General features: G+C 42.1%; 1 protein-coding gene and 1 long non-coding RNA gene across 5 annotated transcripts in view; one reads left to right on the top strand and one right to left on the bottom strand.

Moving 5' to 3' along the window:
- Positions 1-19,506, bottom strand: part of TTN (titin) — a 274,035-nt gene that overhangs the window by 13,238 nt on the left and 241,291 nt on the right. The window contains exons 311-337 of the mRNA XM_072811094.1: positions 18,744-19,040; positions 18,042-18,629; positions 17,646-17,948; positions 17,232-17,528; positions 15,847-16,134; positions 15,435-15,734; positions 14,874-15,176; positions 14,471-14,776; positions 12,589-14,355; positions 11,972-12,265; positions 10,990-11,277; positions 10,575-10,874; positions 8,426-10,492; positions 8,023-8,325; positions 7,593-7,898; positions 7,207-7,497; positions 6,812-7,108; positions 6,380-6,685; positions 4,748-5,053; positions 4,383-4,664; positions 3,600-4,193; positions 3,196-3,483; positions 2,794-3,093; positions 2,053-2,355; positions 1,167-1,469; positions 475-1,059; positions 41-346 (exon numbers count right to left, since the gene is read on the bottom strand). Coding sequence (XP_072667195.1) covers positions 41-346; positions 475-1,059; positions 1,167-1,469; positions 2,053-2,355; positions 2,794-3,093; positions 3,196-3,483; positions 3,600-4,193; positions 4,383-4,664; positions 4,748-5,053; positions 6,380-6,685; positions 6,812-7,108; positions 7,207-7,497; positions 7,593-7,898; positions 8,023-8,325; positions 8,426-10,492; positions 10,575-10,874; positions 10,990-11,277; positions 11,972-12,265; positions 12,589-14,355; positions 14,471-14,776; positions 14,874-15,176; positions 15,435-15,734; positions 15,847-16,134; positions 17,232-17,528; positions 17,646-17,948; positions 18,042-18,629; positions 18,744-19,040 — 12,168 coding nt within the window. The remainder of the gene's footprint in view (positions 1-40; positions 347-474; positions 1,060-1,166; positions 1,470-2,052; positions 2,356-2,793; positions 3,094-3,195; positions 3,484-3,599; positions 4,194-4,382; positions 4,665-4,747; positions 5,054-6,379; positions 6,686-6,811; positions 7,109-7,206; positions 7,498-7,592; positions 7,899-8,022; positions 8,326-8,425; positions 10,493-10,574; positions 10,875-10,989; positions 11,278-11,971; positions 12,266-12,588; positions 14,356-14,470; positions 14,777-14,873; positions 15,177-15,434; positions 15,735-15,846; positions 16,135-17,231; positions 17,529-17,645; positions 17,949-18,041; positions 18,630-18,743; positions 19,041-19,506) is intronic.
- LOC140624339 (uncharacterized) overlaps positions 1-19,506 on the top strand; it is an 80,345-nt gene that overhangs the window by 27,597 nt on the left and 33,242 nt on the right. The gene's annotated exons all lie outside the window — the stretch shown is intronic.

Below are 19,506 nucleotides of genomic sequence, written 5' to 3'. Positions count from 1 at the left end.
GCCTCTTTGGTTTGAACCCCTTTAGAAACTCTCTCCTTACCAAATGGATCTTTGCAAACAACCGGTTCAGAAGCCGGGCTGGTCTCACTTAGCCCAACATCATTCTGTGCGATGATGCGGAACTGATACTCAGCATCAGGAACAAGCCCCGTGACAGTGTACATTGTGGTCGTTATCTGAGTCTTGTTGTGTCTGACCCACTTGTCAGTTGATGTCTCCTTGCGTTCAATGTAGTAGCCTGTGACCCGAGAACCACCATCGTCTTTGGGCCGGGACCAAGACAGGCTGACAGAACTCTTGGTCACATCGAGTACCTCTGGAGGATTGCTTGGAGGCTCTGGAGGATCTGTGGGTATAAAGTAGAAAACACGTGTTAAGAGTACGGTCCCGTAGCTTGTAAGCTGATGACTTTCACTGCAAAATGAAAGCGTACTGAAAGAGTTTTTGCAGCGTTGTAGTTGGAAGAGTACTTACTCAGCGGTGTTTTTGGTATGACTGGTTCTTCAGATTTCAGGGATTTGCTTATGCCAAACTGGTTTTCAGCTGAAACACGGAAATGGTATTCCACGTTCTCTTTGAGGCCCTTTACCACCAGGGATGTACCTCGGACTCTGGAATCAATTGTATACCAGGCGGCTTTAGACACTTCCCGCCTCTCGAGAATATAGCCTAAGATGTCAGCGCCACCGTCATCGGCGGGGGGTCTCCAACTGACCCTTACGGAGCGAGCTTGTATGTCATCATATTCAAGTGGCCCTTCAGGAGGGTTGGGATTTCCTATCACCCTGACTTTGATGTAGACAGTCTTCTTGCCACACTTGTTTTCCAGAACCAGGTCATAAGTGCCAGAATCATCCCTGTCTGCTTCTTTGATGACAAGCTCAGTGTGTGTTTCAGAGGTTGCAATCATGGCACGCTTACTGACATCTTGGCCTTCCTTGGTCCATTTACATATTGGGAATGGTTTTCCTTTGATTGGTATGGTAAGTCTGATGACTCCACCTTGTCTTACAAAGATACCTTCTTGGTATCTTTCATCAAGTTCATAATCAGGATATTCTAGGAAAAAAGATCCAGTTACAATTAGCATTTTTTAAAGCGGGGGGCATGGTAAGAAAGGAATCTTAAGGCAATTATAGCAGAAAGTAAATGATCCTATGTCTTACCAAGCATTTCAGTGACTTTGACTGTTCCTGGTACCTCAGCGGGCTCCCCAGGTCCACCAGCGTTACAAGCTAGGACACGGAATCTGTATTCAGCGCCCTGAGGTAGATGTGTTAGGGTATACTCCCGAATCTTGGTTGGAGTGGTGTTACATTTGGTCCATTCATGTTGATCTACTTTTTGCATTTCAATCAGATAGCCTGTGACTTTAGATCCTCCTTCATCTTCTGGAACACTCCAGGCCAGGGAGACTGATGTCCTTGTCGTATCAGTAACTCTTGGGTTTTGCGGCTTTCCCGGAGGAGCTGGGGATAAGAATAAGACAGCAAGATATTGTTAAAGTTGCTGCAAAGCTGAAAACCAGCTGTGCCACCTAACATTCAATGAATTGTGTATATACAGGCTGTTAGCATTAGAATATATATACATTTTTTTGATTAAAATGTTATTCATTTTTATCAGTTAAGAATACTTAAAGCTCTTGCTTTTTTCCTTTGTCTTAAATGTGCTTTATTTATGATCACTACTACCATCTTACATTTATCATCAGCTTTTATTTATTTATTTTTATCATCAGCTTTTAAAGAAATATTGTTCAAAAAAGGTAAAGACTGATCTAGAGCATATAAGTCCCACTTTAAAGCATGGGGAATAGATTCGAGAGGAGAATATAAAAAGTTACTTGCCCAAAGCTGCTAGGGCCTGGGGTGGGGCGGGGCACCACAGTGAACTTTTTGGGCTGATGAAAAAATTCTGTTATTTTGACTGCGCTGGTGGTTATACACAACAGGACCTTTTCAAAACTTAGAATTATATATTTCAGAAGGATACATTTTCCTACCTTTAAATCCTACCTCAATAAATTGACTTATACAAAAATGTATTTACCAATTGGATCCATGGCAACGATGGGTTTGGAAGGACGACTTGGTTTTCCCGTCCCTCTCACGTTAATGGCTGTGACACGGTGTTCATATTCTAAGCCTTCAATAAGGCCAGTGGAACGGTACCGCGTCATCGTCACTGGTACTTTATTTACACGGACCCATCGATCTGCTCTCACTTCTTTGCGCTCTATAATATATCCAGTCACTTGGGAGCCGCCGTCGTTTTCTGGTGGATACCACGTCAGTGTCATGCCATCACGGGAGACATCAAATATCTGTAATGTTTCTGGAGGCCCAGGGATACCTGCAGTGAGACAGAGGTAAACACATTATGGCAATGTGAATAAATTAAAGACTCCTACATTTCCATAAGTGTGCCTTAGCTTTTCAAATACTATGGAAGACTTGTGACTATTTTTCCAATGTTTTATTTTTATACTTTTCTTGAGGTTCCTCATTCTCTTCAATTTCATAAACATTTATCAAACACGCATTCTGTATTTTTTTTCCTCACTATAACCTGGCCAGTCCCCCCTGCCTCCCTTGCTCCCTCCTTTTCTCCTTCCTCTTTTTCATTAAAAAAAAAAAAATTAACCTCCAGGAAAATTTAGAAACCTTGGAAAGATCCTGGGGTTAATTTTGGGACCTCCATTCACTTAGGACATAGTGAAACCAAACTCCTTTCTGTTAACATTGAGAATCGGGTGGGGGAAACGGTGGCTTGAAGGGCCCGAGGACTTACTGATGCTGCTGCGACATTCTATGACCTCCGACTGCAGGTAAGAGCCGATCCCAAAGCGGTTGGTTGCAGCCACACGGAACACGTACTCGTTTCCTTCAGTGAGTCTGGTAAACTTAAATGTCTGTCTGGTCACTGATTCGGACACAGGCAGCCACCCTGGACGGTGGGCATCACGCTGTTCTACTACATAGCCGCTCAGCGGCGCGCCACCATCCAATTCAGGTGGTTCCCAGGAAATGGTAATCGAAGTAGCATCAATTTCATCAATCTTGATAGGCCCAGTCGGAGGACCAGGCTTATCTAGGAGAGAGAAAGAAATCCAGGAAATTAATTTTCACTGCAAATCACAATTGGGCAGCTAAACATCAACAACTTGCATGTGCCTTTGTCACACATCCTTACCGAGAATGATAACTTTAATGGTCTCTGAAGTAGTTCCAGTTACGTTCTTCAATTCGAGGGTGTATTCTCCAGTATCTCTGATAGTGGTTTCACGGATGGTTAGCTTAGCTACTTTAGTATGAGTCTCAACTGTGACGCGCTCTGATTCTCTTAGTTTAGAACCGGCAAAGAACCAGGAAGCAGCAGGAGGTGGGCGACCAGCGATCGGTATCACAAGCTCTACTGGTCTGCCAGCTGGGACATGGATGGTCTTCTGAGGCATTGTAGAAAGATCGATTGTTGGCAACACTAGGAAAAAGAAAGTAGGCATTAATTCCTAAGCATTATTTCTCATGACAAAACATCATGAATTCTGTTTTCTTTACTTCACTATTCCTGATGTTTTTTGGTGATTTGGTACATACCTCTGAGGTCTCGTACAGTCACAGCTGTGACGATCTCTCTTGGTTCCGACACACCTTTCTCATTTTGTGCCCGTACTCTAAATAGGTACTGTTCGCCTTCGTTTAGGGAAATAACAGTGTGCTCTAGGACCGTGGGTTTTAAGGTGACAACCTTCATCCATCTCTCGGTGCCAGCTCTGCAGGCCTCAAGAACGTATCCAGTGAGTCGGCTACCACCATCATAGAGTGGTTTTTCCCAAGCGAGAGTGACAGTTGATTTGGTAACATCGACCACTTCTAGCTTTGTAGGCACCAGAGGTACTTCTGAGACCAGAACCGCATCAGATGTTTCACAGGGTTCCCCAATGCCATAAATGTTTTCTGGCAACACTCTGAAATAGTACATGGTTCCTTCTACGAGTCCAGAAATTCGGTAGAGTGTCTTGCTGCATTTGGTAGTTACTGTTTTGAATGCTCTCATGGCAGCTTCACGCTTCTCAATAATGTAATTGTTGACAGGAGCGCCACCATCAATTGTGGGAATTTCCCAGGTAATGGTCACAGAATCTCTTGATACTTCTTTGACTTTCACCGAAGGACAGGGACCAGGAGTATCTAAAAAAAAAAAAAAGATGTAAGAGCCATACTTATTTGCCTGATTGGTTGATAGTTTTTTGCTTTGCGTTTTGCAGGAACCTGTATTCAACATAGTTTCCCTCTAGAGAGGTGACCAATCCTAGGTCAAGGTGTATTTTTTCTAAGAAATCTACTCACGGCATAGTTGATTTTAAGACAAAGACTTACCATATACTTTAACAAGGACTGTTGCTGATTTCTTGCCAGATTGATTTTCGGCTTCAATAGTGTATTTTCCAGCATCGTACCGGTTAACTTTGTCCACTATAAGTAAAGAGTAGCTGTCAGTGGTGTCAATAATTGCCCGGTTTGCAAGGTCAATGCCCTTCTTAGTCCATGTGATGACGGGAGGTGGTCTTCCAGATACAGACACCATCAGGCGCAATGAGGCCCCGGCTCTGATGGTCACAGTCTTCTTCAAGTCATCTGCAAGCTCTAGGTCTGGTATTTCTGGAAAGTAAATGTCAAAACTTAATTTATGAACAGTTGTGACGAGAAAAATAATTCACCTAAAAGCATATATTATTAAATACCTAGTCTTTCCACGGGCTCAATTTCAGCAGTTGACTCGCTGTATTCACTCATACCCTTCACATTCACAGCAGCAACCCTGAAGGAGTATTTCTGGCCCATTTTGAGGTCTGGCACGGTGAATTCATTATTTCTTATTGTGGCCTTGGTATGCACTCGGTACCACTGATCCGTATCCTTCTCTCGCATTTCAAGAACATATCCCGTGATGTCAGTGCCACCATCATACAAGGGCTTGGTCCATGCCAAACTAATGCTGTACTTGGTGGTATCCACAACTCTTGGAGCAGAAGGTGGTCCAGGGGTATCTACGGAATTTAAGAAGGGGGGATTCAAACATCATACAAATAAGGAAGTTTGAGGTTTGTATTTTTGGTTTTCAAGATTCACAAAGGCATTATTGTTCTTTCTGTGCCCCTCCCCCAGTATTTCAAAAGGTCTTTTAATAAGATTTAGGGGGAAAAAACCCTGTGATTTATTAAACTCAGGTATTTTAATTAATTAATTTATTTATTTATAAAATATTTTATTTATTTATTCATGAGAGAGACAGACAGAGGCAGGCAGAGACACAGGCGGAGAGAGAGGCAGGCTCCATGCAGGGAGCCCGATGTGGGACTCGATCCCAGGACTCTAGGATCATGCCCTGGCCTGAAGGCAGGTGCTCAACCACTGAGCCACCCAGGTGTCTCTAAACTCAATATTTTAAAAGGTCTTTTTATAGTGTAGTAAAGGATTAAAATTTTAAAAAAGAAGAATTCATTGAAGATGTATCCTTACTGGCCATAAGAAATACCTTATGATCTCAACCCACAAGTATGCAGTCACCTTCCCCTCTGATCCTTCTACCCCCAGAAGAGTAAGGCATTACTCTTTGTCACACTCACTGAGATAATCTGTGTAACCAGGCTCTTCTAATCTTATAGGATAGCACTGTATGCTATATCATTTCCAACATCATTATTATTTTATTTTAAAAATTTCACTTCTTTAGAAAGGTAGATGGTTTTTTCCTGCAACTTTGGCTAGCTGTTCTGGGTTCTTCTAGCTCAGCTCAGCTCATTGCTTAAAATACCTGTTCTCTGGGACTTTTCCTTAGTTGCTCAGCTTTCACAGGGTTAATCTCTTGTTACCTCTACATTTCTAATGAGTATAGGAAGTGGTTTCTTCTTCCTCTATTCCGTCACAATGGTTTCTTCCTTTTAGTACTTGGGCTCAAACTCTGCACAAGGATTTGCCACTTATTCTTGAAGCTCTTGTAACAATAATTTTGTTAGGTACTTATTAGAATACTAACCTTTTGCTCTTTCTAAAATACTTTTTTTAAAAGTATTTTTCCCATTCTTAGGAATACTTATAAAATATATCTGTTTCATACTGGGAGTAAAATAATTTATTTTTTTTTCACAGACTGGAAAATACTGTGATAATTTTCAGCAATGTAACTGCTATCTTATCAACAGAAATTGTAGTTAAAATGTTCTGGCTTAGCTATATTTAAGACCCTTCTAATAAACATATGCTTTTCTAGATCATTCATAAATTCTACAAGTTCTTGGAAATGGTACATGGAAAAATTCTTTGTAATTTGGTTTTGACGGGCATTAGGTTTATGTGTGATTCTTGGAACTCACATGATGGTTCTCTGCATGCGATAAAGTTGGAAGCTTCGCTGGGTTCGCTGTTACCAGCAGCGTTCACCGCAGTGACCCGGAACTGGTAATCACAACCTTCCATGAGGCCAGTCACCTTCAGCCTGGTGTCATATATCACATAGTCTTTGTTGACACGTGTCCAGCGCAAGCTCTTTTTCTCACGTTTGTCTACTAGGTAGTTCTTGATCTCATTGCCACCATCAGATTCAGGTTTCGTCCACTGAATGATGATATGCTCTTTGCCAGCCCCAACTTCTTCGGGTATGCCAGGTTGTGATGGGATAGCTGTTTATATTTTTACGAAAATGAGAATGGTCAGAATCACACAAATCACTGCTGATATGGTTGTTTCCCTCTCCCCTGAGCCCAGTATATTTAACTACCAAGTTGTTTAAATGTGTTAATACTCACTGAATGAGTTTCTGGCTACAATTGGTTCTGATTCGACAGGCACACCAGGGCCATACTTGTTTACTGCCCGTACTCGGAATATGTATTCGTTGTTCTTGATGAGTCTGGTTACTACATAGGATAGGGTCGGGCATTCGGCTTCAACAATCACCCAGTTGAGCCTGCTTGTCTCCCGTCTTTCCACGATATAGTGAGTTATTTCTGCTCCTCCATCTTCCTGAGGAAGGCTCCAGGCCAAAGTGCACTTCTCCTCCGTTATTCTGCTGACAGTGAGCTTTCCACATGGGCCGGGGGAATCTGAAACAGGTGTAAATGGCGAGCAACGATTAAGATTTTTTTTCCCTACCCACATTTAAAAATGCTATAAAAAATAAATGAACATTTGAGATGCCTACCAAGAACTTTGACCAAGACAGACACAGACTTGGTCCCACTGGCATTCTTCACTGTTAAGGTGTATTTTCCACTGTCACTTCTGTCACAGAACTTGATCACAGCGGTTGCTCGTTTGCCTGTATACTGCAAGGAGACTTTTTCACAGAGATCTAGTTCCTTGTCCCCTTTGGTCCAGATGATTTTGGGTTCAGGTTTGCCACCAACTGCAGCATCAAGGACCAGATCCGAGCCTGCTCTGATGGTAACCAGGTCACCCTGCAGTCTGGCATCCAGTTCAGCTTTGGGCGGAGCTATCATAGACAAAATGGATATGAGTAGATACATGACAGTTTATATTCACGTAAGTTGTGATAATTTAAAGGGAGAACTTTTTTTTTTTTCTTACCGTATTCATCTCTGCAAGTGACAGGGCCTGTAGATTCTGATCCTTTGCTAATTACTCCTGCTGCATTCTTAGCCAACACACGGAATTCGTAAGTGTCTCCTTCACTGAGCGCAGTCACAGTGAAGAAATTGTCGGATACAATGGTATAATTGCACTTTAGCCAGCGACCATCTCCAACTTCACTGACTGGCTTACGCTCTATGATGTAGCCCACAACCTTGCTGCCACCATCATATACTGGGGCAGACCAAATCAGGGACACTGTTGATCTTGTGACATCTGTCACCTCCGGTCTTCCTGGTGCATCTGGAAGGGATGCAAAGATAAAGTTGGAAAAAAACAAAAAAACAAAAACACAACTCTGAATTCTAGTATCAATAACGACGATGATGATAATGAACAAATGTACCCATTAAATTTTGCTACATACCGACTGGGTTTTGAGCCATCATAGGTCTTGAAGCCTCACTGGCTTTGCTAACACCTGCGGCGTTGAGCGCGTATGTTCTGAACTGATACTCTAGTCCTTCCACCAAACCAGTCACTTTGTAGTTGCACTCTAAGCATGGCACTTTGTTTTCTTTCACCCAAAGAATGGTGTTACGTTCTTTCTTCTCAACCCAGTAGCCAATGACTTTACTGCCACCATCGTGGTAGGGTTCTTCCCAACGAATAGACATGGCATTGGCAGACACGTAGTAGACTTCAGGTCTGGTAGGAGCACTTGGTGGGACTATAAATATAAACAAAGGTATCGAATATGAATATAATTTTATAAAATTCAGGAGAAAAATATTTAAAAATGGAGTTTGAGATATTTTAATTTTCCTTACCGAATGGATGCTCAGCAATGATTGGTGCTGATTCTAGAGGCTTGCTGACACCAAATCTGTTCTCTGAACTGACTCGGAAAGAATATTCCATGTATTTTGTGAGATGAGTGACTTTAATCTGAGTGCGCTTGACACTGGAGTTGATAAGCTGCCAAGCTGTTGTACCCGATTCACGCTTTTCAACTATGTAATTAGTAATGTCAGTGCCTCCATCATCTTTAGGTTCAGCCCAGGACAGGACACATGATTCAGCTGAGATAGATGAGACCTCAATGGGGCCAGTTACTGGACCTGGCCTTCCGATGACCACAACCGTGATGGTAAATGTTTTAACACCAGCTGTATTTTCCAGGGTCAAGAAGTATCTTCCAGAGTCACCTCTCATGCTATCCTTCACAGACAGGGTGGTTCTGTCTTTTGTTGTTGTGATACTCACTCGATCTGTCTCCTTAAGTCTCATTTCTTCAAGCTTCCATGTTACTTTGGGAGCAGGACGACCAGTGATTGGGACATCAATGGTAAATGTGCTTCCTGCTTTGCAAGTTATGAGCTGATTAGTAATTCCAGTGAGGTCAGCAGTGGGCTCGATTTGAGGCTCCTTGATGATGACGGAAGAGAAGGCTTCCCTGGGTTCACTGTAGCCAGCATCATTCTTGGCCTTCACTCGGAATTCATATTCAGTGTTCTCAACCAGGCGCTCCACTGTGAAAGTCAGCTGTTTCGTGTGACCAGCCTCGACCCAGAAGTCAGATCCCTTTTGTCTCATTTCAAGAAGGTAGCCAGTGATCCGGCTGCCTCCATCGTGGTCAGGTTTAAGCCAAGCTAAGACTGCAGAGGATTTGCTTGTGTCAATGACATCAAGTCTCTTAGGTGGAGCAGGCTGTTCTGTGGCTACAATTGGTTCTGGCATTTCATAGGGTTCACCAACACCATACTCATTTTCTGCAGAAACACGGAAATAGTATGGAACACCTTCTGCTAGGTCGCTGACCTTAAGGATCTGACGAGTGCATTTTTCACTGATCACCTGCCAGCTACGACGACTCGCTTCTCGTTTTTCTACCACATAGTGATGGATTCGGGCACCACCATCAAGGATAGGAGCATCCCACATGAGCGTAACAGATCCACGGGTCACATCCTTGAAAGTGATTGGGCCAGGTGGGCCTGGAGTATCTAGCACCTTTACAGTGAAAGTGATTGACTTACTACCGCTGTTGTTTTCTACGGTAAAGGTGTATTTCCCTGCATCATTTCTGTTGCAGTTTTCCACAGTGAGGGTGCTGAAGGAGTCTGTTGTATGGATATCAGCCCGAATGCTAAGGTTGGAGTCAGGTTTGGTCCACACAGCCGTAGGAGTAGGTCTACCCTGGTAGGCGATGAAGAGGCGAATACTGGCTCCAGCTCTGACAACATGAGTCTGCTTGAAGTTTGCATCGATATCTAACTCAGGAGCTGCTAATCGGTCAACTGCTTTAATTGCGCCGGTCGCTTCACTGCTCTCTCCTTTTCCAGCACCATTGATAGCACTAACCCGGAATTTGTATTCTTCGCCCGCTTGTAGATCAGTGACTGTATACCTTGTTTTCACACATGCCTCTGCGTTCACCTTGTGCCAGTCTCCTAAGTCAGCTTTGCACATTTCAATAATATATCCAATTATTTCCATGCCGCCATCAAACACTGGCTTAGACCATTCTAAGCTCACAGTTGTCTTGGATGTGTCTGTCACTTTGACCACAGTGGGAGCACTTGGTGGGCTGACTGGCTCTCTACATTTGATTAGTCTTGAGATACCACTTGGAGGCCCTATTCCTGCAGCATTTTCAGCCATGACATGGAATTCATACTCATTACCCTCTATCAGACCAGTGACTTTGAATCTCGTCTCGGAGATTGGTCGTTTGCTGATCACTTTTACCCATCGTGTGCTCTTCTTTTCTCTCCTTTCCAGGATATACTGTTGAATTTCATTGCCACCGTCTGATTCTGGCCTTGCCCATGTCAGGGTAATGCTATTGCCTGTTACATTACTAGGTTCTGGAGTGCCAGGGGCATCGGGAATAGCTGTAAAATGAAAACAAATTAGTCTTGTCGGTTGCAAGTTAATCTTACGACATAGTACCACTTAGTAAAAACGGATACTTACTGTATTGTATTTGTGCAACCACTGGGTCAGAATCAAGTGGCCGCCCAACACCAAACTTGTTAACCGCAGAAACACGGAACTGGTATTCATTGCCGGTTATTAGTTTAGTGGCAGTATAGCTGTGGGCTTGACAATTGTCCTCAATTAGTGCCCAAGCAAGTCTGCTGGTTTCCCGTTTTTCAATGATGTAGTGAGTGATGGGAGCACAGCCATCATTGAGTGGAGCGTCCCACCACAGGGTCATCTTCTCGCCAGTGATATTGGTGAATCTTATTGGCCCAACTACTTTTCCTGGTGTATCTATAAGAAAAAGGTTCCAGAGTTAGTTTATTTTTCCTTGTCCGTTGAGGTGCAATCAGGCATGTCTCTAACCCAAGTCCTGTAAATGGTAAGATGAAGAAGCTATTGGAGGTACCTTGTACTTTCACGGTAATTTCTGCTTTTGAGGAGCCAGATGCATTTTTGGCTTCCACGCGGTATACACCACGGTGTTCCCGGGTAGCATCTCTCACGAAAAGGCTGGTGGATCCTAGAACATCAGTTATTTCCATGTTCATCTTCTTTTCAATTTCTACTCCATCTCTGAACCAAGTTACGCGAGGTACTGGCCGTCCCTGCACCAAAGCTTTAATTCTGAGGCTCTCTCCAGACTTAATAATGATACCGTCAAAATACTCTGGGCCAAACTCTACCGTTGGTGGAACTATAAAGGAAATAGAAATAATATGTATTAGTTTGGCTTAATAAAAACAAACATCTTTTTCATTAGTACCACATCTTAAAGCCTGGAAGAGGAATGTTTATCCTGTGTTACCAAAGGCTACTATGAAAGCAGGATTGATAAGTGAGAATTTAGATTGTGGGGCTGAACATCTGCATGCTATTAGCTTATCCCCTTTTATGTCTGTCATGTTATTAATCTTGCATTGCCATTTGTAAAAAGAAAAACACTTATAGACCTTTACTTCCTGATGCTGCTGTATATTCAAATTCCTGTAAGGGGTCATCAGTGGCACTCAAGCAAGGTGAGGACTGTACCATTGGGTGTACGTTGTATTTTAGTAACTTTAGTAAAGCTGGACAATTATTTTTGGGAGTGTTTTTCTTTATTATAAATGATTACAAAACTAAAAACCCATTCCCATTTGCATGCTATTTATATGGGAACAGAGTGAAACAACAGTCATGGTAAAAAAGAATTGATGCCAATTACATTATTTTTTTTTTTTTCTTCTCTTCATCTGAAAGGTAGAAAATCTAATTTATCCACATAACAACCCTGGGTAATCTGTATGAAATGATGTTCCTGTTCCACTTTTACAGACCAGGGGCCAAAAGTATATTTAAAAAATGTGAATGTCTTAAATCATATTTGGAGATCATTTGTAAATGCTTACCATTTTCATCTCTTGTCATGATGATGCCAGAAGACTGTGAGGGAGGACTTATAGTACCAACGGCATTTCTTGCAATTATTCTGAACTCATATCGATCCCCAGGACTAAGTCCTGTGACTGTGTACTGACATTCGCTGACATCAGTAAAGTTGCATCTGACCCAACGATCGCTCCCTTGCCGTTTCTCAATGCTGTAGGCCACAATCTTACTGCCTCCATCTCGCAATGGAGGGTTCCATTTAAGTGTGATGGTTTCCCGGGTGACATCGATGTAGTCAGGAGTGCCAGGCGGGTCTAAAAAGTTATATGGAAATTAACTGTATCATGTCTGTAATCAACTTCTGTTACCAGTTCATTCACAATGGAAGAAAAAATGAATAAATTCCCCAAGCTCATTTTAATTTCAATTGTCTTTGTAGTTAAACTTTAAAAGGAACTTTAAATTACTGTAGTAAACTGACTTAAAATTATCCCCTTTGCTTTGCCTGACCAGCTCTCTAGTGACCAGAAGATACATGAGAAGGTGATATGTGGAAGAAAAGCAGTGTTTGATTTATTTGTTAGTAACGTATTCAGTTGCTGAATTAAATATATTTGAATAATACTCAGTTACTTACCTACTGGAGAAACAGCTAAAGTAAATTTGCTTGGGTCACTGGGTGAGCTTAGGCCAGCAGAATTTTCAGCATATACACGGAACTGGTAATCTAGGCCTTCCATTAGGCCGGTGGCTCTATATTCTCTTCCAGATATTGGCGATGTGTTAACTCTTTGCCAGAGGATGCTGTTTCTTTCTTTCTTTTCAACATGGAATCCAGTAACTTCTGAACCACCATCATAAACTGGAGCATCCCAAGTTAGTGACATGCCATCAGAAGTCACATTGTATACAACGGGCTTTCCTGGGGGGCCAGGAATCCTGAACTGGTGTTTTGCCACAATGGTGTTCGAGACGAGGGGCTGGCTGACTCCATATCTATTTTCCGCCCTAACCCTAAACTGATATTCAGCATCTTTGACTAGATTAGGAACTTTGAAGGTTGTCCTGGCAACACTTGAACACACCATCTTCCAATTAGTTTGTGAAGCTTCCCTCTTCTCAATGCTGTAACAAGTAATTTCTCCTCCTCCGTCATCTTCAGGCACGTCCCATGACATGATGACACTGTCAGCCTTGATTTCATCAAATCGAATAGGCCCTTTGGGCTTTGATGGCGGGCCAAGTGTGATGATTGTAATGGGAATTGAGGTTCTACAAACTGCATTATCAAGAATAACGGTGTATTTCCCTCCATTCTCCTTCTTGACATTCTTAATACTCAAAGTAATCTTGTTTTCAGTTTTACTGAAACGAACATACTCGCTTTCTTTCAATGGCAAACCATCTTTCAGCCAACTGATAGATGGTTTGGGTTTTCCTTTATAAGGTAATTCGAGGTGCACATTATGCCCAATTCTCACAGCGACTTGTGCCCCAGGGATATCTGACAGGTCAACGTCAGGTGTAATCACAAGTTCTTTCACTGTAATTGGCCCAATAGTGACAGGATCACTCAGTCCTTTATCGTTTTTGGCAAACACTCTGAATTCCAGGAGTGACTGTTCCTTAAGTTGGCCAACTTCAATTTCACAGGTCTTACTTATGCCAGCATGTGACCACATTTGTTCACCTTTACCTTTCCTTTCCACAACATATTCTGTGATGACGCTACCACCATCAAAGTCAGGCTTGGTCCAACTTAGGGTAACAGATGTCTTTGTTGAGTCTTTCATTGAGAGATCACGTATAGGAGCTGGAACTTCAGCAGCCTTCACTGGTTCTGTAGTTTCACAAGGTTCCCCAATTCCAATTTCATTTTCTGCAAGAACTCTGAAGAAGAATGGTGTTTTCTCTGACAAATCTGTTATCTTAAAGGATGTACTGGTACATTTGTGTGACACTGAAGACCATGTTCTCTTGGTGGCATCTCTCTTTTCAATGACATAATTAATTATGGGAGATCCACCATCAATGAGAGGAGGATCCCAGAACAAAGTGACTGTGCCTCGAGAAACATGTTTAACCTGTAGTTTCTGGCAGGCGGCTGGTGTATCAAGCACTTTAACGCTCACGGTTGAAGACTTGGGTTGACCAACGCCATTTTCTATTGTGAGAATGTATTTTCCCGTATCATTGCGAGTGACTTGAGGAATAAGGAGTAACGAAGAAGAATCGGTGTTTTGGATGTTGTATCTGGCATCACTGCCAAGATTCTTCTCATCTTTTCTCCATGTGACAGTAGGTGGAGGTCTGCCTTTAAAGGGAATCAACACTTGTACATCTTCACCAGCTTTAGCTATAACAGAGGTTCTGAGAGCCACATCTAGGTCGATCTCTGGTTCCTCTGTAGACATAAAATGGACATATATTTTGAGTTTTAAAGCAAGAAAATGTTTTCCTAGAAGCACTCTAATAAAAACAAAACAAAACAAAACACAGCCATACCCATAGGTACATACCAAGTATATCTTTAGCTTGTACAGGTTCAGTCATTTCTATAGGTTCTCCTTGTCCAGCACAGTTTATGGCAGATACCTGGAAGTAGTAGTTGACTCCAGGTTTCAGATTAGATACCACATATTCTGTAGTTCTGACCTCTCCCTTGGTAGAGACAACAGTCCATTCCTCTTCCTCTCCTTGTCTCATCGCGACAACATATCCAGTAACAGCACTGCCTCCATCATAGACGGGTTTACTCCAGCCAAGAGTGATGGATGATTTGGTTGAATCTGCGACTCTTATCTTAGCTGGTGGGCCTGGAGGGTCTGGAATGGCCATTCATAATATAGTCATTACATAGTCATGCACAATTTGGTGACACAAAAGAGACACAGGTGAAGATGCTGCATTATGACCACTTACCAATAGGATCAGCAGCTTTGTAGAAGTCAGATGGTTCAGAAAATGGACCCTGACCAGCAGCATTGACAGCACAAACTCGGTATTGGTAGTCACTGTTTTCCGTGAGTCCTGTCACTTTCTCTCTGGTGTCACGGATAGTCTCCTTTAAGACTTTAAACCATCCGAGACTCTTCTTGTCTCTCTTCTCAAGGTAATAGCCGCTTACTTCACTACCACCATCCGCAACTGGTCTGCTCCAGACAACGGTCATTGAATTCTTGGTGATCTTTGTCACCTCTGGTATGCCCGGGGGCCCAGGAGTAACTGTTCAGAAAGGAAAAGGAAAATGAGTTTGAAGGATCAATATCATGGATCAATTCTACCTTTCAATCTTCAGATCCTATGCAAGAATATTGCTTTCGCTGATTGATACTTTCCCTTGTGACAAGGATGACAATGAGGAGAGATGTGAAACAAAAGAAAACCAAAATCATTCTAAGAAAACATGCAAGCTAGCAGAATAGTTTATTTGTAAAATTCTCAAGCATTTGAGTTCAGTTTCCTAATGAAATCATGTCTCACCAAAGGCATTCTTTGCCACCACTGGCTCGGATTCCAGTGGATCACCAATTCCGTATTTGTTCACGGCTCGAACTCGGAAGACGTATTCATTTCCTTTGATGATTTTGGTGGTTTTGATGATGCACTCTTCCAAATTTTCAGACACCATAGACCACACTACGCGGCTTGTCTCGCGTTTTTCCACAATGTAGTGAGTGATTTTTGCACCACCGTCATCCGCTGGAGGGCGCCAGAGAAGAGTTATTTTTTCAGCAGTGACCGTCTTAAATTCAATTGGACCACCCGGAGGTCCTGGTTTGTCTGTTAATGAAAGAAGAAGACAGTATGTCAGTTCTTTTTAAAAGGCTACTGATTTAAAATTGCCAAGTTTTCAACAAACAAAATACGATGCTGGCCTATAGACGGCACCTACCAAGGATCTGTACTCTGATGGTGGCTGAGGCCGAGCCCATGGCGTTCCTCAGTTTTAATTCGTAGCTTCCACTATTAAGGCGATTTGCATCTTTGATGAGTACAGATGCAAGGTCGGTGGTATTTTCAATGCATACCAGGGCGTTGGTTTGTAACTCTTTATCATCTTTATACCACTCAATTGTAGGCTCAGGTTTGCCGGAAATGCCGGCTCTGAGCTTCACAGATGTACCGGCTCTGTATTTGACAACTTCTGTGTATTCTAGAGGCAAATCAATTACGGGTCCACCTGTGGGGAAAACACATGAAATATTTAAAAGCTCAGAAGGATGGAAAAAATAATTGCTACTTCAAAGTGGGGTTGTTGGCTTTTCTGAAGTCATATGTGCATATATGGTGGTTCTAATTTTATGTACCTATTATTTTAAACATTCAAATTTTGCAAGCCACGCTTCTATCCCAGACGGGGAAGAAAGGTGGTGAGGAAGCTCAGTCCTCCAGGGACGCTGCACTAATGGCACAGGGACTTCAATGCCTTTGAGATGTATATGAATGTCTATCAGGTATTTAATTCCAGGGACAAAATGGAATATGGTAGTGAGAACATCCCCGGAGAAGCTGAATTATACATTTTTTTTTTTCATTCTAGGTCCTCCTTTCTTCTGACTACCTCCTATTCTTGTTATTTTCCCTTCCCAGTTCACTGACATCCAAGTATGGGCTGTTCATGTCTGACTCTCAAAGTCTGAATTCTTTACTTCTAGAACTCTACATTTCACTAGACAGATTTTTCTGCCAGGCTGCTTAGAACTTTTGAGAAACAGAACTAAATTTGTTGACTTGCTTCGCAGCCTCACAGCAAAGCCTGATTCATAAAGAGTAGCCCTGAGATTCTGAGCATGGGGACAGGAGTGGAGACTTTTACTCAGATACCAGAGAGACTCTTTAGACAGGGGGTACTTTTTGAAAAAGTGTCACAGGGTACCTAACCCTCATGAAATTTTAGTTTTGAATCCATTGTTGAGTTGAATGTGTTTGTGATTTTCCAGAATGGCCAACTATGTGTATTTTGGAATGACTGCAAAGCAGAGAGAGTTCTGGAGTCTCTTTGAATTTCCACTGTACACTAATGAGCTGCTCCCTGTTGAAGGTTGAAGTTGGAAAGGACTTTCGATATCCTGTAGTCCAAATCTCACATTTTACAGTTAAGAGAGCAGGAAGGATTAAAGAATTTTCCTGTGACTCCCAGCTAGTTCACATAATTTCTTCCAAATACCTAATTGAGATGCATAGTAAAAGATATATTCTATAGACTAGGACCAGAACAAGTATGGAGAAATATTGGGTTAAATTGCTACTGGGACTTGAAGTTCTAAAAATGCTTACCATAAGAATCGATGCATGTAATGGGGCCTACAACCTCGGATGGATTGCTGACCGAACCAACGGCATTTCTAGCAAAGACCCGGAATTCATACTGGGAATTCTGAGTCAAGCCAGAGACAATGAATTGAGTCTCGATAACATTGGTGAAGCTGGCCTTGGTCCATCTGCCATCTGGAAGATCTCGCCTCTCAACAATATAGCCTGTAATCTTGCTTCCTCCATCGAAAGCTGGCTGTAGCCATGAAAGGCTGACAGAGTTCTTTGAAATATCAGTGATACGGACATTTCTTGGAGGTTCTGTGGTAATAAGAGAAAGCAGATCAGTGGAACTTGCAGCAACATTATTTTGCTTTGCAGAAATAAGATGTGCATTTGTAAGTAGTCAAAACCCTCCTCCTCAAGAAAAATACATACCACAGGCGTCAATGGCTAGAACTGGTTCGGAAGGATGGCTGGGTTTTCCAATACCAGCAGCATTTTCTGCATATACCCTGAATTCATAAATAAGTCCAGCACTGATTGTTGTGACTTTGAAGTGAGTTGTGCGGATAACCAATTTGTTGGCTTTTTGCCATAAAATACTGTTTCTGTCTTTCATTTCCAGGTGATAGCCTATAACTGCGCTGCCTCCATTGGACACTGGTTCATGCCAGGCCACGGTGATGCTTTCTCGAGTAACATTAGTGACCCATGGTGTAGATGGTGGTCCAGGTGTTGCTACAAAAGAGAGAAATCCCTTAGGTTAGCACAGACCTTTAAAACATTTATGTGAATGAAAACCTGGGATCTTTGAAACGTTTGGCAACTTACTGTATGGAAGTTTGACAGTCACACACGCTGAATCTATGTGATCACTGATGCCAAAGCGGTTTTCTGCCTTGATGCGGAACTGGTATTCTTCTCCTGTGGTCAGTTTCATGACTTTAATCGTGGTTCTTGCAACTGTTGTAGACACCTCAGTCCATACTGTAGTACTTGTCTCTCTCTTGAGTACGATGTAATTAGTAACTTGACTTCCACCATCATACTTAGGTGGCTCCCATTTGAGAGTCACGCTTTCTTCTGTTATGTCGCTGATAACAACAGGGCCAGTTGGGGGACCAGGCCTGTCCAGTACAATGATGTTAATGAAAGCTTTGGTTGTCCCACTGGAGTTGGCAGCAGTGATCTCATATCTTCCAGCATCAGTGGTAACACTTTCTTTGAGATTGATGGTCAGGTTCTCAGCGGTAACTTCAGTATTAAATCTCATGGTTGCTTTCAGGGGCACACCATCTCTTGACAAGGTCACTTTGGGCAGCGGTTTACCAGAAATTGGAATGTCAACTTTAAGGTTTGAGCCAGCTCTAACATATACAGTATGACTTGGGAAGTTCTTCATATCAATGTCAGGTGGTTCTAAAAAAAAAAAAAAAGAAAAGAGTACAGCAGATGAAGGTGAAAAAAGAGTTTCTAAAAATTAAATCAATACAAACCATCTCAAATTTGGCTTCTATAGAAAAGCAGACATACCTAGTTGTTCCTTAATAAGAACGGGAAGCAGGAGCTCTCTTGGGTCACTCAGACCAGCTTGATTTTCAGCAAACACCCGGAAAAAGTATTCAGAATTCTCCCTCAGACCAGAAACAATGTGATGGGTTGACTTCACCACTGCACATCTAACCCAGTTTTTCTGTCCCTTTTCTACTGCTTCAACGATATAGTGTACAATTCTGCTTCCACCATCGTGTTCTGGCTTCAGCCAGGTCAGGGAAACACTGTCTTTGGATACACCTGTTACTCCAAGTTTTTCAGGTGGGCTTGGCTTTTCTAAGAAAGTAAAACATCAAAAAGAAAGAGATTAGTACATTTTTTCCCCATGTGTGTTCCTTCCGCATCATCAAAGAAAAATTTTAAATGAAGGCCACATACTTCCTTTCCTTTGAGTCTCCTCCTTTTTACATAACCAGTTTGACTTCTGAGCCAAGCAAAGCTTCCCTAAGCTTTGTCATTACATGTCATAGGATGTCATAGCATTCATATTCAAATTAAGTGTCAAGTGACTAGATTAAAGGGTAAAATTTATCCCAAATTTGTCATGGGTATAAAAGGAATAAGATGAACAGTTTTATAAGAAACTTCATACAATTTCTGCACACACACTCTATCTGCAGTCATATTCAGTTATACTTAAATTCAACTCCAGCTATGTAAATTTCTACATTTTTTTTAATTAACAAAGAACTTTCTCTCTTAGAGATTTTGTGTTGTGCTATAGTATGAACTATCTGAGGTA

This window comes from Canis lupus, chromosome 34 (genome assembly GCF_048164855.1).
Source record: "Canis lupus baileyi chromosome 34, mCanLup2.hap1, whole genome shotgun sequence".
In the NCBI taxonomy this organism is placed as follows: Eukaryota; Metazoa; Chordata; class Mammalia; order Carnivora; family Canidae; genus Canis; species Canis lupus.
This window is presented reverse-complemented; position numbering and strand designations above follow the sequence as displayed.